The 20,470-nt window shown below is 60.6% G+C and overlaps 1 protein-coding gene across 1 annotated transcript in view; it reads right to left on the bottom strand.

Annotated features, from left to right (window-relative positions):
* NAV1 (neuron navigator 1) overlaps positions 1–20,470 on the bottom strand; it is a 59,361-nt gene that overhangs the window by 19,425 nt on the left and 19,466 nt on the right. The window contains 2 exon segments of the mRNA XM_033001966.2: positions 8,379–8,744; positions 12,315–12,417. Coding sequence (XP_032857857.2) covers positions 8,379–8,744; positions 12,315–12,417 — 469 coding nt within the window.

Below are 20,470 nucleotides of genomic sequence, written 5' to 3'. Positions count from 1 at the left end.
TGGGTCCTCGCTGGGACGGTGACAGCGGGGACACCTTCGCCAGCCCGGCCGCGGCGGGCAGAGAGGGTTAACTGCAACCTTGGCAAAACAGATTCGGTCCCTGCGGGCTGGGAAATAAGTAATTCCTTCCTCTCGCCTTCCTCGAAGCAACGGCAACGCCTCTTGGCTCCCTCCTGGCCGCCCAGCCCCAGCGCTCGGCTGCACGGTGCTTGCCCCGGCGAGGCAAAGTGCTGCGGCACCCCGGGGAGGGCCAGGGATGCACGACTTGGGGGCCCAACCACCCCCAGACCAGACCCAGTCCCGCACCCACCACCCCCACGGCGGCTCTCGGCCAGCCCTTGGCTGGAGCTCACAGTGGTGACACCACCCAGCGTGGTACCCCCCGCCACAGCCAGCCCTGCCGGGGGGTGACAACCCCGTGTCGGTGTGCGCCGACGCAGCTGGACTGCTCTCCCTTTCCTCCCCTTCTCCCAGCCGGCTGCCTTGGCCTCACCACGGCAGCGCTTGGAGTAGCAACCCTGGACTCCGCGGGGCCCAAATCTGGCCTTGGGACACCCGTAATGGGGGGGAACCCAGCCTGGCACAGCCCAGCGCGACAGCCACCAGGAAAGGCAGCTTTGACCCCACCAGAACCAGGAGTCTGGTGTGAGATGATGGCAGGGACTTACAGTTGGCCACAGCAGCTCCAGCAACACTGGTACTGGCACCAAGCACTGGCGCAGACCCCTTTGCAGAGGAGCATCCCCAGACCATTTCTCCGCAGCTGGTGCTGCTGGAGCCAGAGGGTTTGATGTCTCCCTGCCTCACCCACAGACCGTGCACCAGTGAGACCCGCTGGCACCGGTTGGGGCCCCTGGCACTCATGTCCGTACCAGGTGGGTGCTGCCAAATCCCCACTGCCCACCCCAAGTCCACCCTGGGTTAAAGCAAGCCCCTCTTGGTGTGCCTTGGCCCTTCCCTCCTGCTCTGCCATGATCACTGCAGAGGAGGAAACATGGGGCTTGCACCCGGAGGTCTCCGCACCCCACATCAGTAGGTCGCTGGCACTGTGGATGTGTCACCAGTGACAGTTCTTGTCCTGTTCTTGTCACAGCCTCGTCCTGCTCTGGCAGTACCAGTGAGGAAAACACAGGCACAGCCTGGGCTCTTCCCTCCCTCTCCTTCTCCTCCAATTAATGGGGCAGAAAAATCAATTAGCTTCATAAATCATGATGGGGGAGGGGGGGGTGTTGGGGATTCCCCACAGGCACAGGGAGTGGGCAGGGGTGGCTCTACTTCCCCCTCACATCTGCCTCAGGGCATCATGACACCCATAACCCCTGCCCAGACTCCCTGAGGATCCCCACGGCCCCATGCACACACCCCATGCCCCTTTAACAGCCCCAAGCCCTCCTAATACTCCTTGAGAACCCCACAGATTCACTTAGGACCCCCCAAATTTGCTCTGAGTTCTCTCCCATACCCCTAAACCCCTGTGTACCCTCCAAGACCTACCCCCCCAAACTCCCACATACTCCCCCAGATAGCATCACCCCCTGCCACTCACCCTGGGCACTTCCCACTCGTGTTTTGGGTACTGGAATGTGGCACCCTTCACTGAAGCCATGCTCAGAGAATCAGGAGGGTGCAGAGACCTTGCAGATGGGGAAACTGAGGCAGGGAAGGTGGTCTGACTCGCCTGAGCTCACCCAGCAGAAGAGCATCACAGCTGGTTTAGTTCCCTGTCCTCCAGGCAGCACTGCCCCTGGTTCCCTGTCCCCCCCAGGGGTGCCGGGGACTCCCCCCAATGTGGGTCCCTGGGGCACGCGTGGCCCCTGCGAGGGGGGACCGTGGCCAGGCTGCGCCTCCGCCCCAGCTCCGTGCTGCTGACTGCAGTAATAGCAGGGTCCGATTTCCCCGAGGCAGCGAGGCCAATGCTGTGGGGGTGTCAACCAGTGCTCGCCTGCCTGCGGCAATGAGATCAGCCACGAACCCCAACCGCAAGCCTGGCTGTCATACTGAGCTCAGCCGGCCCCACTGCCGGGGGGGACAACAACGTGGGGTCACCCCTCTGACCCTCCCTGAGCAGCGGAAACCCCGGAGGAAGTGCATCCCCACGCGGGGATCTCCAGCTGTTTTGAGAAGGGTGACACGAAGCCGCGCTCAGGGCCACCGCGGCAGCACAGCGGGCTGCAGCGGCCGTGTGCGGCGGTCAGAGAGTCCCAGGGCAGCACCAGGGTGGGGGAGCGTTGTGACTCAGCCTGCTTGCGAAATTCCTATTTTTCCCGTTTTCTGGACAAGCTGGTGGGCTCGGACACCTTCACCCACAGCATCTGGGCCTCTTTGCAGGCAGCAGGGTGGCATGTGGCCGGTGGTAAAGCCAGGTCTTGAGCTCCCCAGGTGGCAAGCGGGTGGGCAGCTGGGTTTGGGGGGCAGATCCCCCTGAGCAGCTCTCCCCGGGGGAGCGTGGGCGTGCGAGGTCCAGCCCTGGGCTCAGCTCTACTCCATGTCCGCGCCCAGCCCCAGCAATGAGCCGTGGAGGCCAGCAGCTTCCCAAATCCTGGGTGTGCACTGACCCCTGGGTGCCTTGCAGCCCCCAAGCTCTGCAACCCTTGGGATTCACTTCTCAAAACACGACCGTGCAGCCGCTGCCACAGCAGCCTGGCCTGGGCAGCTCCAGAGGTCAGGGCTCAGCACCGGGCGCCTCGAGCCAAACCCCAAAATAAGGAGCCAGCTGGAACGCTGCGCAGCGGAAGGGCGCTTCGATGGTGGCGGCGCCCAGCAGTGTTTTGGGGCCGCTTTCTGAGACCATCCCCTGTCCCCAGCTGGAGAGAGAAACCCCACCAAGCCCCGGCACGCGGCACAGTGCAGCAAATATTTATCCAACACCACTTCCCCGGCCGCTCCCTCGCCGCCCCCCCAGCCAGCTGGGCTGGGGCCCCACACACACGCCGGGCCACGTGCAGGGCCATGGCCATGCCCCACGGGACATCCCCAACAAGAAATGACTTCACGGGCTCGCCGGGACAGTGGCGAGGGGTCAGGCTGGACCGGCCAAAGCTGAGCGAGGGGTGTTTGAGGGAAGGGAGCAGAGCGCCAGCACCAATCCTGCTCAGAGCACGAGAGGAGGGCGGCCGCTCCCCCGTTGCTCTCGGGGAGCGGAGCCAAACATCTGCTCCCGCCTCCGGCCTGTGCCGAGCTCAGGTAGCTGCGAGGAAGCCGGAGCCAGGCCAGTCAGAGTGCAGCGGGTGCCAGCTTGAGAGCATCCCTCCTGGGGGCATGCTGCTGGCAGCCCCCAGCCCCGCCAAAGGGGACCACGGGTCCAGCAGCACCATCGCAGTGGCACGGAATGGTGCCTGGGGCGTACCGTGTGCTGGACACACGTGCCCATCCCTGAGCCACGTGGCGCCCCACGGTCCCGATGCCAAAGGCTGCTGCCACGGCTCCCTTTCACGCCCATGAACAAGTCAGGGCAGTACCTGGCTCACGGGGGTGCAGATGCTGCCACCATTGTGATGGGATGCAGTGCTGTCTCCCTTTCCACCCCCAACAAAAAACGAGGCCCAAAAGAACATCCCCAAACCACAGTGGTCCTGGGGTCGCCCAAGGACTTCCTCAGGGTGTTGAAAGCCCCGGGGGACATGCCCAGCCTCAGGATTGGCTCCAGAGCGATGGCTGCACGCCCAAGGCCCTGCAGCACACATGGATTATCAGTGCTCCTGCAGCCACTGCAGGGAGAAGGAGCTGACTCAGCAGCCAGCTCCATTCATTCCTGCTTTGCTCCCACTCTGCTCTCCTGGCCCTGTGCACGGGGATGGCAGGATTGGGCCCAGCAGCACCCATGCTCTGCCAGAGGGACAAGATGAGTCCGGTCTGGGCATCCCCATGGGATTCTGCCACCGCGGGTATCTGATCAGCTCCAAGGATGGAGCCAGCTTGTCCCAGTTTTTCCCTGGGGACCTCACCTGGGGAACTGCCCATCGCACAAGCACCGTCTTGGGGCACACAACTGAGCTGTTTCAGGTCCCCACAGGTCACCTTGCGTACCAGAGCCAGGGAGAAGTGCTCCTCCTTCTCTGCACTCTGCAAACCACACTGAGAGCAGCTCTGACCTGCCACAACCTGGGTTCGCCCTGCCTTGACCCACTCACAGCCAGCAGGGTGGGCCAAAGGAAACTGAGGCACGGCCAAGGCCACAGAGCAGGTCCTCTCAGCCCCCACCTGGTGCCCTGTGCTGCCCTGAAGCACGGGGTGCACCTCAGGGAGGTGCTCGGACCCTGCTGAGCCTTTGGCACTGGGTGGGGTGGCCTGACAGACCCCTCCGGGGACACCCAGAGCACCCCAGCACCCTTGCGGCAGCATCAGCGTTTGTGGGGAAGCGGCTGGGGAATGGGCTGGCTGATGAAGGGTCTGCCAAAAGGAGGGTGGCAGAAAGGACAACATCACACAGGGTGCTCTCCAAGCCCAGGAGACGTGGAGGAGCAGGGCAAAGCAGGGACGAGCCGACACTGTTGTCATGCCCTCAGACCGGGATCCTGCACTGCATGGGAAGGGGGAAGCCCCATGGCCCCAGGCAGGCAGAGCTGGGGTGTGGGAGCCAGCGCGCCCCACCAGCTCCTGATTGAAGCAAAGCTTTGCAGCACTCCACTTGCTCCTCACCATGTCCCAGGTGGCCCCAGGGAACACCCGGGGGTGATGCACGCTCACCCACTCCTGCACCAGCACCCAGGACCCGCCAGAGCTGCTCACATCAGGTCCCTGAGCACACACAACACGGGGGGGAGGGGGGAGCTGCACCAACATGCAGCCGCACTTCGCTGCTGGGGGAATGGCAGCTTCATGTGGAGGAGGTGTGGCACACGGCTGGGACAAAACCAGGCAAAACCTGGCTTGAACATCCCCACTCGGGTGCTCTCTGCCTCCTCTGCTGCTGCCTGATTCACACACAGGTCTGCACACGAATGCGCCCACGCTGCTGCACCGCGGCCCCAGCGCTGTGCTGTGGCCGTACAGCCACACAGGTCCCTCGGCAGTGGGTGGCCACGTGTTGGCAGACCTCCCAGTGGGGTGACCTTGGTGGGGTGACATCGGTGGGGTGACCTCCAGGGTCCGGGAAACATCCCCAGCCTAGCTGGGGTGGGAAAGTGTCACCGGTGGCACCGCACCCCTCCAGTGTCTGGCATCAGGGGGAGGGAACTGCAAGCGGCACATTGAGCAGTGGCAGGTGGAAACCAGAGTTGACAGCAGCCAAGGAAGGGAGCAAAGATTTTTCAGTGCCAGGGAAACAGCCCAGAGGTTGGTGCTGTCCCTGCCTGCGCTCTGCCCAGGCCCCAAGGACAGGCAGGACAGGACAGGGGAGCAGCACCATCCCAGCAAACGCTGCTGCGTTAAGCAGAGCTCGCTGCCTGCACCAGGCCCTTCAGACACCTCAGTGCCAGCGGCAGCGTGGGCACATCCCAGTGGATCTGCTCCCAGCCCAGGCTGTGCCGGGTCCCCGCCAGCTGAGAGCTGCCCTGCTGCAGAGCATGAGGAGGATACGGTGACACCAGGAACAAAAGAAAAGCCTCGCTGCCAAACAGGGAGGGCAAAGCCAGAGCTTTTCACCCCCCCAAACCAGCAGTTGATTGCTGGTAGAGGGGAGCCATGAGTGCCAGCCCAACGGACGCAGGCAGGATGAGCAAGGGGACAGGATGCCGGCACATTTGGCTGGTACAGAAACACTTCTTGGGGCTGGGGTGTCCCCAGCCGATCCCTGCTCTCACCATCATCCCACCCCACCTCTGAGCTGGGCGCCGGGACACCCACTGCCTTCTCAGCTGGGCTCACCCCAACCACCACTCTGCCCCGATACCCGCACTGACAGTCCCCACGCCCCGGCCGTGCCTCACCTACCTCAGCCCTCTCTCCTTCTAGGCTGCTTCCCCGGTGAGCCATGGAGATGCTTGGTCCCATCCCACAGCCCCACACGTCTCCAAAGGCGGACGTGCCCCTGTGTCCTCTGAGCTGGCTCTGACCTACTGCCCTACAAACCTGGGTGTGCGCCAGCGTGGTGCAGGGGGACGCTGGCCCGGCGGCCCCAGCTCGGGGGCTGATGGTCCCATCTGCAGCACTCGCCTCCTGCCTGGTGCATTAGCAGCATGGGGAGATGGGGCCTGGGGTGGTATTTGCTTTCTAGGTCAGAGCCAGCCGAGGAGGGTGGATGAGGGGCTGTGCTGGATGAGTGCTCCTGGCCAACAAGGCAGCTCCTCGCCCTGGCCGGCTCTGGGGTGGAGGGGATGTCCCTGCTCCCCTGTCCTGGCTCTGCACCCAGTGCTCAGGCTTCTGGACAGGTCACCCTAGTGTCCCCCAGCCAGGGATGTCCCCTGGGGACAGAAGCCCTGTCATGCTGCCCGCTCTGAGGGACCCCCCGCCTCAGCCAAGTCCTGCTGTGTGGCCATGGGGGGATGGAGCTGGAGCTGTGACTAGGTCACCACACAGCCCCATGTGGCTGATCCCCAGGACACGTCCCTGCAGATAAGAGGGTCCTGTGCTGCCCTGGCAGCCCTCCTGCACCCATCCTGGGGAGGGGTACCCATCACAGAGCACCCAGTCTGTCTCTGAACCCATCGGGAGGGCATTAGGGATTTCCCTCGGGGCACATCCAGGGTGTCACACTGGGGACCCCGCACAGGAACAGGGACTGCGGCACCCGGCTGTGGCAGTGACGGCCCAGCTCACCGTGGTGCTGAAAACCTCACCCACACCAGGGGACTGTGGTGCTGCCAGGGCCTTGTGGGAGGCTCAGCTGCACAGGGCTCCATCCCCAAAGCTTGGCCCTTCCCAGGAGGAGCAGACCTCGCCCAGGGCAGTACACAGGGCTGAGCCCAGGGAGGGTTCTGCCGGGGCTGCCCCTGCCCGCACTCTGCCTGCTCAGTGCCTGATGGAGACGAAGCGATGCTCCGGCTCACCCCTCCCGGCACTGCCTCCACACTCAAGGGCACCCCAAGGTTATTCGCCTGCATGAGCAGCTCTGAGATGAAACAAGGAGGGGGACAGGGAGCAGTGGAACCCTTCGTCCCCACAGCCAGACCCGCTGTGGCCCCAGCCATCCAGGGCAGCCCAAAGCCACCCCATTGCCCATCACACCCCACAGTCCAGTGGCCAGTGGTAGAAGGTGGTGACTTGCCAGCTCTGGCTGCCAAGTGATGGGTTACGGTCCCCAGGAGGGGTCCACGCTGAGCCAGCACAAGGCACCCCCATTCACACGAACAGGGCAACCCCCAAGGTCACTGCACATGCCCACGGGGAGGACAGGTCTGATGCCTGTGGTGCCGCAGACACTCTTGCCCCTGAGCTGTAGCATCACAGGGGCAGAGGCCAGAACAGGCACCCCTCGGTCTGTGTCCCTTTCAACTGTAACACGTGCCTCTGGGCCACGTCTGGGGAGCACTGGCCCCCAGGATGAGTGTGAAACCACGGGCTGTGCTCTATCCTGCAATCAGCTGACGTGCCTATGGCCACCCTGGGAGGGCCGAAGCAGCACTGTCAGGAGGCCAAATACCTCCTCGTGCTCTGAGACAACTCAAACGCTGGAGTTATTTATTTTCTCCTGTGCTGAAACAGGAAACCGCCAACATGCTGAAACCCTGGAGCCTTGCCAGAGCCAGGGGCACCTCAACAGTGCAGCAGGAGCTGGACGCATCTGGAAAGAATATGTGTGCCCTGGGCATGCTGGGTTGTGGCCACCTGGCAGGAGATGCCCCTGGCCCTGCAGGTGGAGGGACAGAGGCTGACGGGTGTCCCAGAAGGAGGGGACCGCGCTCAGCAGCACACCCTGCTCCACCACAGTGCCACTCATCGGCAACGACACCTTGGTGCCCAGTTCTCGCTGGGGTGTTGAGACCTGACCCATCCTGTCCTACCACAGGCCACCAGCACTCCTGGCTGGACACAGGACATTCCCGCAGAGCTAGGGTCAGAGGCGGCAGCTCAGACCCACTGGTGTAAACTGGGAGAGTGCTTCTGAAAGCAGCAGTATTTACCCCAGCAGGGCTCTGGCTCGGGACTCCCGCAGCCAGGTACCACGCGCTTTTCTCAGCCACCTGCTCTGGGAACACCCAGATCCAGCGGGACACTTCCCACACGCTGAGAGCAGCATGCCCCAGCTGAGGGGCTTGCGCTGGCCCTGAGAAGTCCCGGCTGGCCCAGCCCAGCACTGCAAGGGCTACACTGCCTCAGTGGTGGGAAAGCAACTCCTGAGATGCGGGGACGCGATCCACCCAGCCAGCCTGGCGGTGATCTATGTGCTCCTCCATCTGTCCCTGCCATGCCTGGTGCCCCTCCACCGCTAGCTGAACAGGAGATGGTGAAACCTCCAGGAGAGCCCCGGTCCGAGCACGAGCCCCGGCGCGGGCACTTACCCCGTGGTGATGTCGTCATCCTCTGTTAGCGTCTTCCCCATCAGATCGCTGTCACTCATGTAGCCTGACTTCAGCTCCACATCATCGGTGTCCAGTGCCTCGACCAGCTCCAGGCGGGAGATGTGGCTCAGCTTGCTGGGGCTGCGCATGGGCATGGTGTGCGAGTAGTGCGCCCGCTCGCCGTGCATGTACCAGCTGGGGGTCCCCTCGGAGCGGCAGGTCCCCCCGACTGACGGCGCATCCCCTGCCTGCAGGCGTGGGCTGGACTGTCCGTAGCGCCAGGACAGCGGGGAGGAGCGGTTGGACAGGCTGGAGACGCTCCGGGGGTTGGCTTCATCGCTGTCATAGCAGGTCATCTCCAGAGAGCTGCGAGGATGGCGTGAGGGGGGGGGTTAGGGCAGGGCAGGGTGGGCAGCAGAGATCTGTGCCCTGCATCACCCCTGCCCCGAACCGGGGCTGCAAGCGCTCAGAAAATAAAACTGCCCGTTTTGAGGTAGCCAGGCAAGGCCAGAGGCTCTCAGGAGTGTGGACACAGGGACACTGTCTGTCCTGGACCCCTTCCCTTTCAGGTGTCAGGGGACAGTCCCTTCCTTCCCTTCCTGGTACCAGCACAGCGTCCCACACTCCAGGACCCACTGGGACACCCGCATCACCAGCACCCACCAGTGTCTGGTGGTGCCTCTTTCTCCCCAGGGTCTGTGGAGCAGGACACGGGGTATGATGGGGAGGTCTGTGCCTCCCTATAGTCCCAACCACCCCACAGAGGCAATACTCCCTGCAGGGCCACATCCACCCACCTCAGTGCAGGGGCTGGAGGTGTCACCAGGGCTGGCTGCAAACACCCAGTGGCAGCACGGCCAGCACCACGCTGGAGACCAGCCCCAGCCCCAGCATGAGTTGTGCTGAACCCCACTAACAGGGAGCCTTTAGTGGAATGCCCAGATGTACTCCCCCATGCCCAGGCTGCTGTCTCTCAGCCATTCACTCCTCCCAGCATTTCAACATCTGCATCCCAGTATCACCCCAGACCCTGGATAGGACAAACTGGGGTAGTGGCACACTGATCCCAGGGGACATGGCAGTGGGTCATGACAGGGAGCAGAGGCTATGAGTGAAAGGATGCCAAGGGGATCCCTGAAAGGATGACCAGGTCCCTGCATCAGCATCCCACACCAAACCCCTGCAGAGTGAACCTCCATGTCTGGGCAGGAGGGGATGCCCCGAGACAGGGTTGCCCGCCCCAAGGGGCTGCCTGCAAGCCGCTGCTCTCCAGCCATCCCAGAGCCCACGAGTACATCAGAAACAGGGAGTTCAGTTACTCCCCGCACCCCTCAGGGTGTATTTTGGGCAAACAGCATGTCCGGGAGTGATGCTGAGACTAAATTTAGACACCAAAAATGATTATGTCTTGGAGCAGCTACTTGGGAACCCACAGCCCTCAGCTTGGCTCCAAACGTTACTATCAGCAAGCTATTCCCTAGCTTGGATTAAACGTTTCTGCGGGAGCACCAAAAGCCAAACCCCGGCTGCAGTATTGAATTTAAAACAGGGATCTACATAAAAAACTAGGAAGTTTGTTAAAGCAGAACTAAAAGGGGCAGCTATAAAGGGTTTGTTTTTTGTCGGCAGCACAAAGGCTATTTAAGGATGTTTTGCTAGCGGCTCGGAGCAGATGCAAACCACGTCTCCAAACAGGACTAAATCAAGCCCCCGAGGAAACTCACACAGCCCTGCAGCCGGGTGCAAAGGCTGCCAGAAGTACGATGACGTCTCTCAGGAACAAAGTTGTGTCCTAGCGAGGAAACAGCAAAGACTGAGAGCCCCCAGCCACTGGATGGAAGAATACAGAAAGAGGAACAAGAGAAATTTGACTGATAGTTTGTGGAAGGAATAAAGAGAGAGTCCAAAGCAGCTGCAGAGACACTGGTGATGTGGGACACATCCAGAAGACCACAGATGACATCCATATCGGACACCCTCGTAGGAAGCATTCCTGAGAGCAGAATTAGTGGGCATGTGTCTAATTACAGCATACAGGGAAAGAGCTGACACAGCTTTGGTAAAGGAAAATCCGGCTCGCAACTGCGGTGGAGATCCTGGAGGGATGCAGGAAGTGTGCTGCTGAGCCTGCTGCCGGCTACCAGAAGGTGGTGGATAAGCACCTTCACCAAAGGCAGACTAAGTTTTCAAATAAATTCAGCTGCCATGGGCTAAGAGGGAAGATCCTCACATACTTAAGAACCACTTACAGGACGGAACGCAGGGGTAGGCATCCCTGAGCTATCGATAGTTGTTTTTCTCTGTGGTAAGGATACAGCTGAGGTCTCTGCCACACAATGTACTCAACTCATCAACAAAAGTAAATGATCGCGAAGAGTCAAAACCCACCAGCAATGCTAATTTAATCACCCTTATTATCCTCACCCTATTTTCCTAAGACTGGGGCTGACAGAGGATTTGCAAAGGAGCTGAGCACTGGGGCGAGAAGGCAGCAGGTTAAGTCTGACACAGATGAATGCAAAGCGAATGCAGAGCAAATGCAAAGCAAACGCAGAGTGAACACAAAGCAGCCCTGACTTGGCATGAGCAGCGCCAGGCAGAAAACCAGCTCCTACGCTGAGCAAAGGGATGGCAGAGCTGTGATGGGTAATTCCAGCAAATAGCCAGCTCGGGGAGTATCGCTGTGGCCCTGTGCAAATCCCACTGCCCCTTCACTCTGCTGCCTCCGGCTTCAAAAAGATCCAGAAAGTGCAGCAAGGATGAGCAAAGTCTAGACGAGCTTCTGGTTTAAGAAGAGCTAAACCAAGGGGGCTGCTTCATCCTGGACGAAGCTGACAGAGGGGCCACACTGGGAAGGTCTGTGATGATGAGCGGTGGATGAAGGCAGGGGAGGAAGCTGCTGCTTTTTGCCCCTTCCAACACAAAAATGAGGATCGAGGGAGGCCACAAGGTGGCAACAAACGCCAGGAGAAGGATGTTCGCTGCATCCTCGGCTTTCCCGACTCGCTGACACCAGACACAGCCTCTCTGCAAATCCCAGGCTTCATAATGCGGCTGCACCAGCAGTGTGGGGGCCGGGAGGGCGCCCTGGGGATATGCCCCCTCCTCACCCACTGCCCTGTCCCACCGCTGGCAGGGCCCGGGCCCTTCAGCCCCGAGGGGGGAGCCAGGCAGGAGGCTGGAGCTGCTGTGCAGAGCCCCATTAGGTCCAGAGCTGAGCAGTAACCCTGAAGTGGTCTCAAGTGAGAGAGCAGGGGCAGCGGGGACACAGGTAGTCCCAGGCATGTGTAAGAGACACCCCTGAACACAGGTAGACATTCTGCTCTGGTTCACCACCCAGAATTCACCCTGTCCTCACCTCCACCACCCCCTCCAGCAACCCTGGGGTGCTACCAGCCGCAGCCTGGGCAGGGTACCCCAACTCTGCCTGTGGGTTGCCAGGCATTTAGTCAGCTCTGTTTGAGGGTTTCTCCATCACCAACTCTACACAGAGAAACTGAGTCACAGATGGGGATGGAGCCTGTGGTCCAAACCTGGGCAGGCACAGGGGATACCTTCACCTCCGGTTGTTCATAAGGGGGCAGGGAACAGAGCTCAACTCCTGCCTGGGGTCTGGGGGCAACTGGCTCCCCTCAGTGCCACCCCCACCCACCCCTACTGCCCCAGAGCACGCAAGGCAGCATTAGGCCCAGAGCACTGCCAGGGATGGGGCTCTGCTACAGCCCCACGCACAACATCCCATGGATTTGGGGACATCCCTCCAAGCCCCCATGTGCAGGGTCCCCAGGCCATGGGGTACAGCTGGCTTTCTCCCACCCATATGACCCCCACTCAGAGCAGAGCCGCTGCTTCTCAGCCACCCCAGCCTCCCTCACTGCCCCAGAAGGACGCTGGTTGTGGGGAAGGGGTGGTCGGGGTCTGGTGTTGGGGCTTCACCTGTGAGACACCTGAGAGCCCCTCAGGCTGGACATGGTCTCCTCCAGGTTCTGCCGAAGGTCCAGCACATTCTGTACTGTCCTCTTCCTCTGGGACTCGGGGTCTGCAGAGAGACAAGGCAGCAGCTTTAAAGGGATGAACAGCTCCTGCGCCCCTCTGCCCACAGCTGTGCCCCCCAGCCCCTTCTCACACCCCTCTGCCCATGGCTGTGCCCCACAGCCCCTTCTCACATCCCTCTGCCCATGGCTGTGTCCCCCAGCCCTTTCTCACACCTCTCTGCCCATGGCTGTGCCCCCCAGCTCTTGCTCTGCCCTCTGGGAAGGGACAGGGCAGGGCTGGCACTGAGCTGGAGCTGCACCACCACAAAATGCCACCCACAAGGGTGCTACAGCCAGGACGGAGATGTTTGCTGCAGGAAGGATGAGCTTGGCAGTAGCCAGCAGGGCTGGGAGGCCCAAGTGGAGCCCTAGGACCCACGCAGGTCACAGGAGGCCAGCTACAGTCTGGCGACCCCAAAGCACTGTGACTCTGCTCTGTGGGGCCACACAGGAACACTTGCCCTGGAAGAATGTCCCCAGACCTGCCCCTGCATTCCCCCAGGCCCTGGGGGTGCTCCAGCCTGGGGACACGGTCACTGCAGCAGCAGCACCCAGTGCACAGCCAGCAGGAGCAGAGATGTCGCGGAGCAGTGCAAGCCGAGCCCCACTCCTGCCTCGTGCCCAGGGAGAGGTGGCTGCTGCTGCTGCAGGCGGGAGCAGCCGGCAGAACTGAGCCCCCCACAGGCACAGGCCGGGCCTGGAAAACCCCACGCTTCAGCTGCCCTGGGGCTTCTCCAGGTGTGCACGCACACACAGAGGTATGCACACACGTACCTGCACCACAGCCACTTGTGCACACACACACATCCAGACACACGTGCATCCACACCTGTAGAAACACACACGCACACACAACCGTGTGCACACACACCACCAGAGAAACACACAGACATGCATGCACACACACGTGCGCACACACACACGAGCACAGAGGAGGGGGGTCGCTCCTGGCACCCTGGCAGCGTTGCTGAGCTCGGCTCCAGCCCTCGCACCCCTGGCCCACTCGTGTGTGTGCATCCCTGGCAGCTAACAGCCAGGCCACCGCGGCTTTGATCCCCGATTTCAAGCCTTTCAGCCACAGCTTGCTACTGAACCGCAGTGACAGCAGGCGCCAGGGACGCTGGACGTGGCTCCTCCTAACGTAACGTGGCAACCAGCGCTTCGGGATTTGCAATGGCACCGCATAAGCTGCAGTGACGCAGGGACCGGGGGGGACACCCTCGGCACACACCCTGGCAGGCTCCCCACAAAAGCACAGCCACGCACCCAGTGCACGAGCAGGGCTTGTGTCCCCTTGTCCCCATCACACACCAACCGCGCTGGCTGACAGACCGCAGGCAGCACCCATGGGTGACACTGCCCTGTCCCTGGGCTCACTCACTGGCCTGGGCAGGAGCACCTCAAACCAGCGAAGCGGCTCCGATTGATGCGTGACCCTGAAAGGTGGTGATGAGCGGTAAGAGCCTTGATGAGACAGGTTAACTCAAGCAGGTTAAAGCCAGTTGTAGATGAGGGTAAGCGGAGCTGGTGAGCCCCCGGGGCACCCAGCGTGGCCGGCACACACTCTTGTGTAAGGAGGACACCCAGTCACGCCATGTGTCCAACTGTGCTGGTCCAGTTCCCAGAACAAGGCTTAGCAGGAGGCAAGTCATGAACTCACTATTAAATTTTTGTCATGGCCCACACACAGCGGAAGAGTTAATCAAAGTGCCATGAAGGAGGGTCTGCCCCAGAGCCTCCAACCAGTGCTCGAGAGCTGCAGCAGGATCATGAGTGGGCTGGGGCGCGAGGCTGAGGACAGGGGTGTGCAGGCAGCAAGGGCAGAGGGACGGAGGGGTTGAGCAGAGGGGGCTGCACACATGGAGCCAGAGCACAGAGAAGGCTCAGGGGGCCCTTGTTGCTGGAGGCCAGCAACCACCCTGCTCTGCAGCTGGGGACAAAGGGACTCTGTGCCCCTCCGGTGGGGCAGGCAGAAAGGGCCATCTTGGCAGATCAGGGGCATCTAAGAACTTCCAGGTCCTGCCCTTGTGTTCCCTGGGACAAAAGATTTTCATGCTTGAAAAGGCAGGGCAGAAATCTCCACTGCTGCCACACATTCAGTCTGCAGTGCAATGGAAGATTTTGGAAGGGAAGCACATTCAAACCTTAGGAAAGTGCAATAAAACACCCAGCAGTGTTCCCAGGCACATCCACACAGGGAGGGACTCAGCACCCTCAGCTCCTCTACCCTGGCCACATTTGGTGGTTGCAGTCCATGCTGAGCCCAGCTCCTGCAGCTGGAGACAGCAGCACACACACACCCTGGCAGCGCTGTGTCCCTGCGAGATGGGACGGGATGCAGCAGGATGGGGTGGAAGAGCCACTGTTGTCCCTTGGCACCGCCAGCGGCTCCCACGCCCCTGCCAGCTCAGCAGTATGCTCCTCCTGGGCACGGCTCCCTCCCCAAAACACCCCTGCTGCCTCCCCCATGGCCACCCGCAGCCATTCCCCTGGGCACAAAGCCAGCACTTGGGACTGGTGCTGCCTCCTCCCCAGGCACTGCTGCCAGCGGGACTGCTACAGCCACCCCCAGCCCAAGGAGCAGTGGGGCCGGGCTGAGCACTCGCTGCATCCCCAGCCACCCCGAGCAAGGGGCTGGCATGCAGCTGTCACCTCCCCTGCACCCCCACTGCTGCTGGGGACCCCTCGCAGAGAGGACCCCCAGGACACCCGAAGTAAGAAGCAGCATCCAAGGGCTCAGGGCCCACCGTTTCAGGGCAGTGGCAATAACCCACATCCCCAGCTTCACCTGCAGCACAGTCAGCCATCCATGCCTAGCCCTCAGTTTTGGGGTGACAGTCCACGTCACTAGCATCCAGAGTCACCCGGGAAAAGCAGTAGCTCTCAACTGGGAAAGGGCCAAACTGGGACTCAAGGAGCTGCTTGCTCACCTCTGCCACATGTCCTGCTGGCTGAATTGCTGCCAGCGCTGAAGTGCCACTGCCTGTTCCCACTGTCCTGGGCTGGGGCAGTGACACTGGGCCTCCCACAGTCGGTTTTCCAGGTGCAGCAAGGGGCCAGGGGCTGTCTCGGGGCTGGCTGAGTCGCCGCATGCCGGAGCTGAGCCGAAACCAGAGCCGCTGGGAGAGACTGGAGTGTGGGAACAGCAGGAGTGTGCTGGATTCCTCCCCGCATCGATTTTGCAAGCTTGCCACAGCCAGATGTTTCCAGCTGCTGGAGCAGGGAGCAGCAGGGATGGCTCAGCCTGTGCTGTGGCAGGGTCAGTCGGATACGCTGCCTTGGCCAGGCTCATTTCCCCAGCAGCAACAGCCAGGATGTGTCCCCCAGTGTCCCCCGCTCTGCCGGGGCTGCAGGCTTGGGCACCAGCTGTCCTCTCCACCCCGGCTTCAGGCTGGCTTGCAGCCCCATTCACAGCTCCCCACCACTCTTGCAGGCTCCATCCTGCTGTCACAGAGGGAAGTGGGTGCTGTCTCCATCCCTGTGCTCCCCCAGCCCAGCCACGCAGAGGAGGGCAGCCCTGAGACACAGCCACTCTCCCCAAGCCCTGTGCAGGGAGGCCACCAAGCCCCACTGCCCAAGTCACTCTCCCCTGTGCCAGGCTGGGTATAACCTGCCCTTGCCTGCAGTCATGCTTGGGCAGCTCTCCTGGCTCTCCCCGGCCCCTATCGCTGCTCCTTTCTCAACTGAGTGCTCTTAGTGCTCTCTCCAGTGTTAGCAAACACAATATGGTTTCCCTTTGCACACAGGGAAACTGAGACAGGAACTCCTAGCTCACCCCTGACCACCCCATTGTCTACAAGCGTTCTCCTGCAGAGCCTCCAACGCCTGCCTCTGTGTTAAACACTGGGCAGTGCTGCCTGATACCCCAACCCACGCACTGCCCATCACCCCTGTCTCCGACCCTGCACAACTGGTGAAGCAGCAGGTTCTACTGCCAAGAGAAGGAGTGTCGCCGAGATGGGATGTGAGGAGGGAGGGAAGGAGGAGGAAGGAGAGAGCTGTTCTGCAAAGGGCTGGCTCAGGGCAAGGTGCTGCACGCTGTGGGTCTGACTGCCAGACACTGCAGAGCCAGGGCGAGAGGAGACCGGGCAGCTCCAGGCTGTGCCCACGTCCAGCCCTTCCATCACCTCCAAGAGCGAGCGGTGGCAGCTCCTCTGCCTGAACGACGGGGCGCAGCCGCATCCCCACAGCCAGGCGCTGCCGACGTGGCCAAGTACGTCAAGGAATGAGGAAATCATCAACTCCAAATGGCTCATGACAGCTCATTTCAAAGGAGCATGTGGCCAACAGCTCCCGCTGGGGCCAGGCAGAGCTGCGTCCGTGGGACACGTGTGCCCCATGTGCCTTGGCACAGAAACCTGCATGTGTGTGTGTGTGTGTGTGTGCCGCCCAAGCGCTTGTTTGCATCATGCATATGTTCATGTGCAGGCCACATGGTAGCAAAACCCTCTCCGCCTGCAGAAAGGTGCGTGTGTGTATGTGCACGCCTGTGCCTGTGGCCTTGCACGCATGCCCTCGTGTACGTGTGCAGGCACGAGGACAGCAGCAGCCGATGCCAACGCTGGCACGAGTGTGCTGAGCTTGCACGGATGCACCGTCTGCGACTGTGTTCATATGCTCAGCATGAGCATGGCACACACACATATGTTTTCTTGCCCCCGCCCCGACCCAACTGGTCTCATTTCAGAAGATCAGACTCAGAAAGGACTCCTGGCGACTCAGTAAACATTTTAATGGCAAGCGGGAATTTACTGTAAAAGGCCCTGTGGTGTTTCTGAGTCATTACGGTGGGTCCCTATTACACAGTAGCTGTAATGAATTTCCCCAGGCCATGAAACATTTTTAACCAGTTGCTCAATTCCTTCCAGAGCATTGAAAAATACACTAATAAACTCTGCAATAAAAAACCATTCTCCCGGGGCCGTGAGACTCCTCCATCCCAGCCGAACTCCCCAGCCCCACAAACCCTCACACAGATACATGCTTCTCCCATCACGCTGCCTCAGCCCCTGCTCCCAGCTGCGTTTATGAATGAATCAGCCCAGGCATCATTTTGCTGATATTTTCCTTGCAAACCCTCCACTCCGGCACCCAGAGCCTGCTGCAGTCAGGCTGCTGGCCCAAAGGGAGACCCAAGACCCTGAGTCCAGTGCAAACCTCCCCGAGCCCTGGGGGTTCCCAGCTTACACCCCTCAGCATGCGATTCAGTTATCGGTGTCTTGGCACACTGACAGCGGAGTCTTTCCAAATGGAGTAAAATGGCTTTATCTTGCATTTCTTACATCCAGCTCTGATTCACACTCCTGGATGACTGGGCAGGGGGATGGTCACAATCTGCAATCCTTCTCCCTGTGGTTTAATTTATTCTCTTTCTCCCTCCGCAACAGCTACCAAACAGGCTAAGTGTTCAGCAGAGATGGTTAACAGGGCCTCTGTGGGGTGACTTCCAGGTCTGCAGTGCTTGCTTCCACCATCAGCTTCATTTCCCAGCCCAGCCCCATCTCTGCAATCCCCGCGTGCTCCGCCCACTGATGTACTGGGACCCCCCAAAACCACCCCTCTCTCTCTGGGAGGTCCCCTCCACCCAGTACCCCAGGAGGGCATCTTGCCCTTTCCTGCAAACCTGTTGCCCCACCCCATCAGAAGGCTGAAAGTTCGTTAGCACTCGCCATCATTTAATTGCCAGGGGCTTCTTGGTGTGAGCTGGGGATTGTCTGCCAAACCCTGTTATCTCCTGAAGCAGTGTCAGGAGTGGATTCTGCTCCCTGGGGGGCAGGGACCCTTGTGCCATCCAGTACCCTGGTAATGCAGTACCTGGGTACCCGGACAGCTGACCAGCACCTCTGAAACACTCCAAGCAGACCCAACAGGGAGAAGCATGGCCACTGTGCTGGGGATGAAGGCAGCAGCCCCTTGTCTGACAGAGCTGGAGGTGCTCTTCCCTGGGGATGCGGAGGCACAGCCTCTTGTCAGCGGGGAAGGGGGGATGTGCAGGGGATGGTGCAGATACCTGAGGATGGGTCCCCATCCCCGCCTTCAGTCAGGGCAGGCCGGGCTCCCTGCTTGCTGCCGCCCTGCACGCAGCCCCAGTGGGATGCAGGCTGCTAGGGAGACTGGATACAGCCCAGCGTGTCCAGCACCCAACCCTTCGCAGAGGAAGGACAGCCCAAGCAGCAAAAGCAAGGCAGGCAACGGGGTTACAGTGGGCAGTGCCTGCAGGGACACAGCAAGAGGAGAACTGGTGGCAGGACCCCGATTTGGCATGGCCCCCCCCCCCGTCTCACACCTTGCTGGACCCTTCTGCAAAACAACACAGCTCTGCAGGAGGCTCCAAAAGCAGCTGCAGCAGGGAAGGAAGCGCCTTCCCCTGCCTGCACTCACTGTCCTCATCACCGCAGCCAGCATAGGCTGGGGCAGCCCCGCACCGTGCATGGGGGCTGTCACCTCCCCACTAGCAGGCAAGAGCAAAAAATTAGCAGCAACGCAGCAGTGACAGGCTGGGACTTCAGCCGAATCAGCACTTCTGGGGTGATCACTGCTGCTAAGCCTTGCGAATCACTGCTTGTAATGAGGGCAGGGCTGAGAGACCTGGAGCCTGGACCCTGTCTGGCTCCAGCAAGCCAAGCTTTTAAAAGGGATTCAGACTTTCTCAGGCTAAAGCAGCCATAAATCTAATTAATTGGGTCTCTCCCATACACAAGTTTCCAAGTGAACCCGCTGGAGAGATCCAGACCGGGCCTCCAGCCCATTTGTGGGTTATTCTTTCAATGGATGCTGTGCTTGGCCCCAGACCACCCCACCTGCACATCCAAATTACATCTTCGTTTTCATCAGCAAGAGCCTCTAGCTGCTCAACATCCCATGCACCCCACCTCTGTGCCACCCTCTGCTTCCCCGTGCTGATGAGCCAGAAGTGCCCAAAATCCCGTGTGTCAGGGCAGATCCTGCTCCTGCATGAGGCACTGCGGACCCCTGCAACACAAGGGCCTGCAAAGTGTCCAAGGAGCTGGGAGCATCTCAACACCCACATCTCCAGCACCACAGGTGTCCAGAATAACCCAGAGGAAACGCCTGCACAGCTCGGAAAGGAGGGGGTTGCAGACAGCAGGCGAATGGGCCAGATCCGTGCACCAAGGGGTGCACTGAGCCTCCAGAGACTGGTGCACACAGCTGCAGAAACACAGCGACACAAACTCCCCGGTTAAGAGCCCCATGGCCTCAGGCACAGGGAGACGTGTCACTAGCAGTCACCACACCTGAGGCCTGACCTAAGCTGGGGCCCTTGCAGAGGGTCAGGCCAGTCACACAGCACACTGTGCCTCAGTTTCCCTCCCTGGAGTTTTCTATCCCCCCCCCGGGTTAGAGTTATTGGGGTGTGCCAGCACTGTCCTGGCCAGCAAGGTGGCACAGTTGCACCCAGCTCGCAGATTTCAGGTGCCCCAAATCCTCCACACACAACACCTTTAACGCAGCCACCAGCAGGCAATGCTGCAGACCCCTCACAAAAAAAAAAAAAAAAGGCAAGAAAGAGGGAGAAAGCAAATAAAAAAAACAACCCATGGCAAAGCAGAAGGTGCAGATGGGCCCCAGCTCGGAGGCCCCAGAGCAGCCGGCGGCAGCAGGTTCATGCTCCCCATGCGTCACCAGATGCGGGTCGGACATTGTGGAAATTCAAAATTCCAGATGGCTCTTTTTGGGTGTGTTTTTTTTTTTTTTTTCCTTGCCTCATTTCCAAGGCAACAAGACTCGCTGTCATCTGCTAGTTGCCATAGAGATTTCACCTGATTCTGCTTCAGCGGAAGAGAAAGCTGGGCGAGCTCACTGCTGCCGAGGAGCTACGAGCCACGACTGCCTTCAAACTTACTGGGAAGAGCAGAGATAAATGGGGCTTTATACGTCGAGGCAATGGGCTGATTCAGAGGATCAAAGGAAGGAACTGCGGGTTTCTATAGCACAAATCATCCCTTCACTTAACTGCTTCAGTGCCCTCCAGATGTGCCCTACATCTGGGGACATTGCCAACCCCCACTCCAGGCTTTGCCTGGTGGAGGAGGGGAA

The sequence above is a fragment of the Tyto alba genome, unplaced genomic scaffold (assembly GCF_018691265.1).
Source record: "Tyto alba isolate M040663 unplaced genomic scaffold, T.alba_DEE_v4.0 Super-Scaffold_30, whole genome shotgun sequence".
NCBI lineage: Eukaryota > Metazoa > Chordata > Aves > Strigiformes > Tytonidae > Tyto > Tyto alba.
This window is presented reverse-complemented; position numbering and strand designations above follow the sequence as displayed.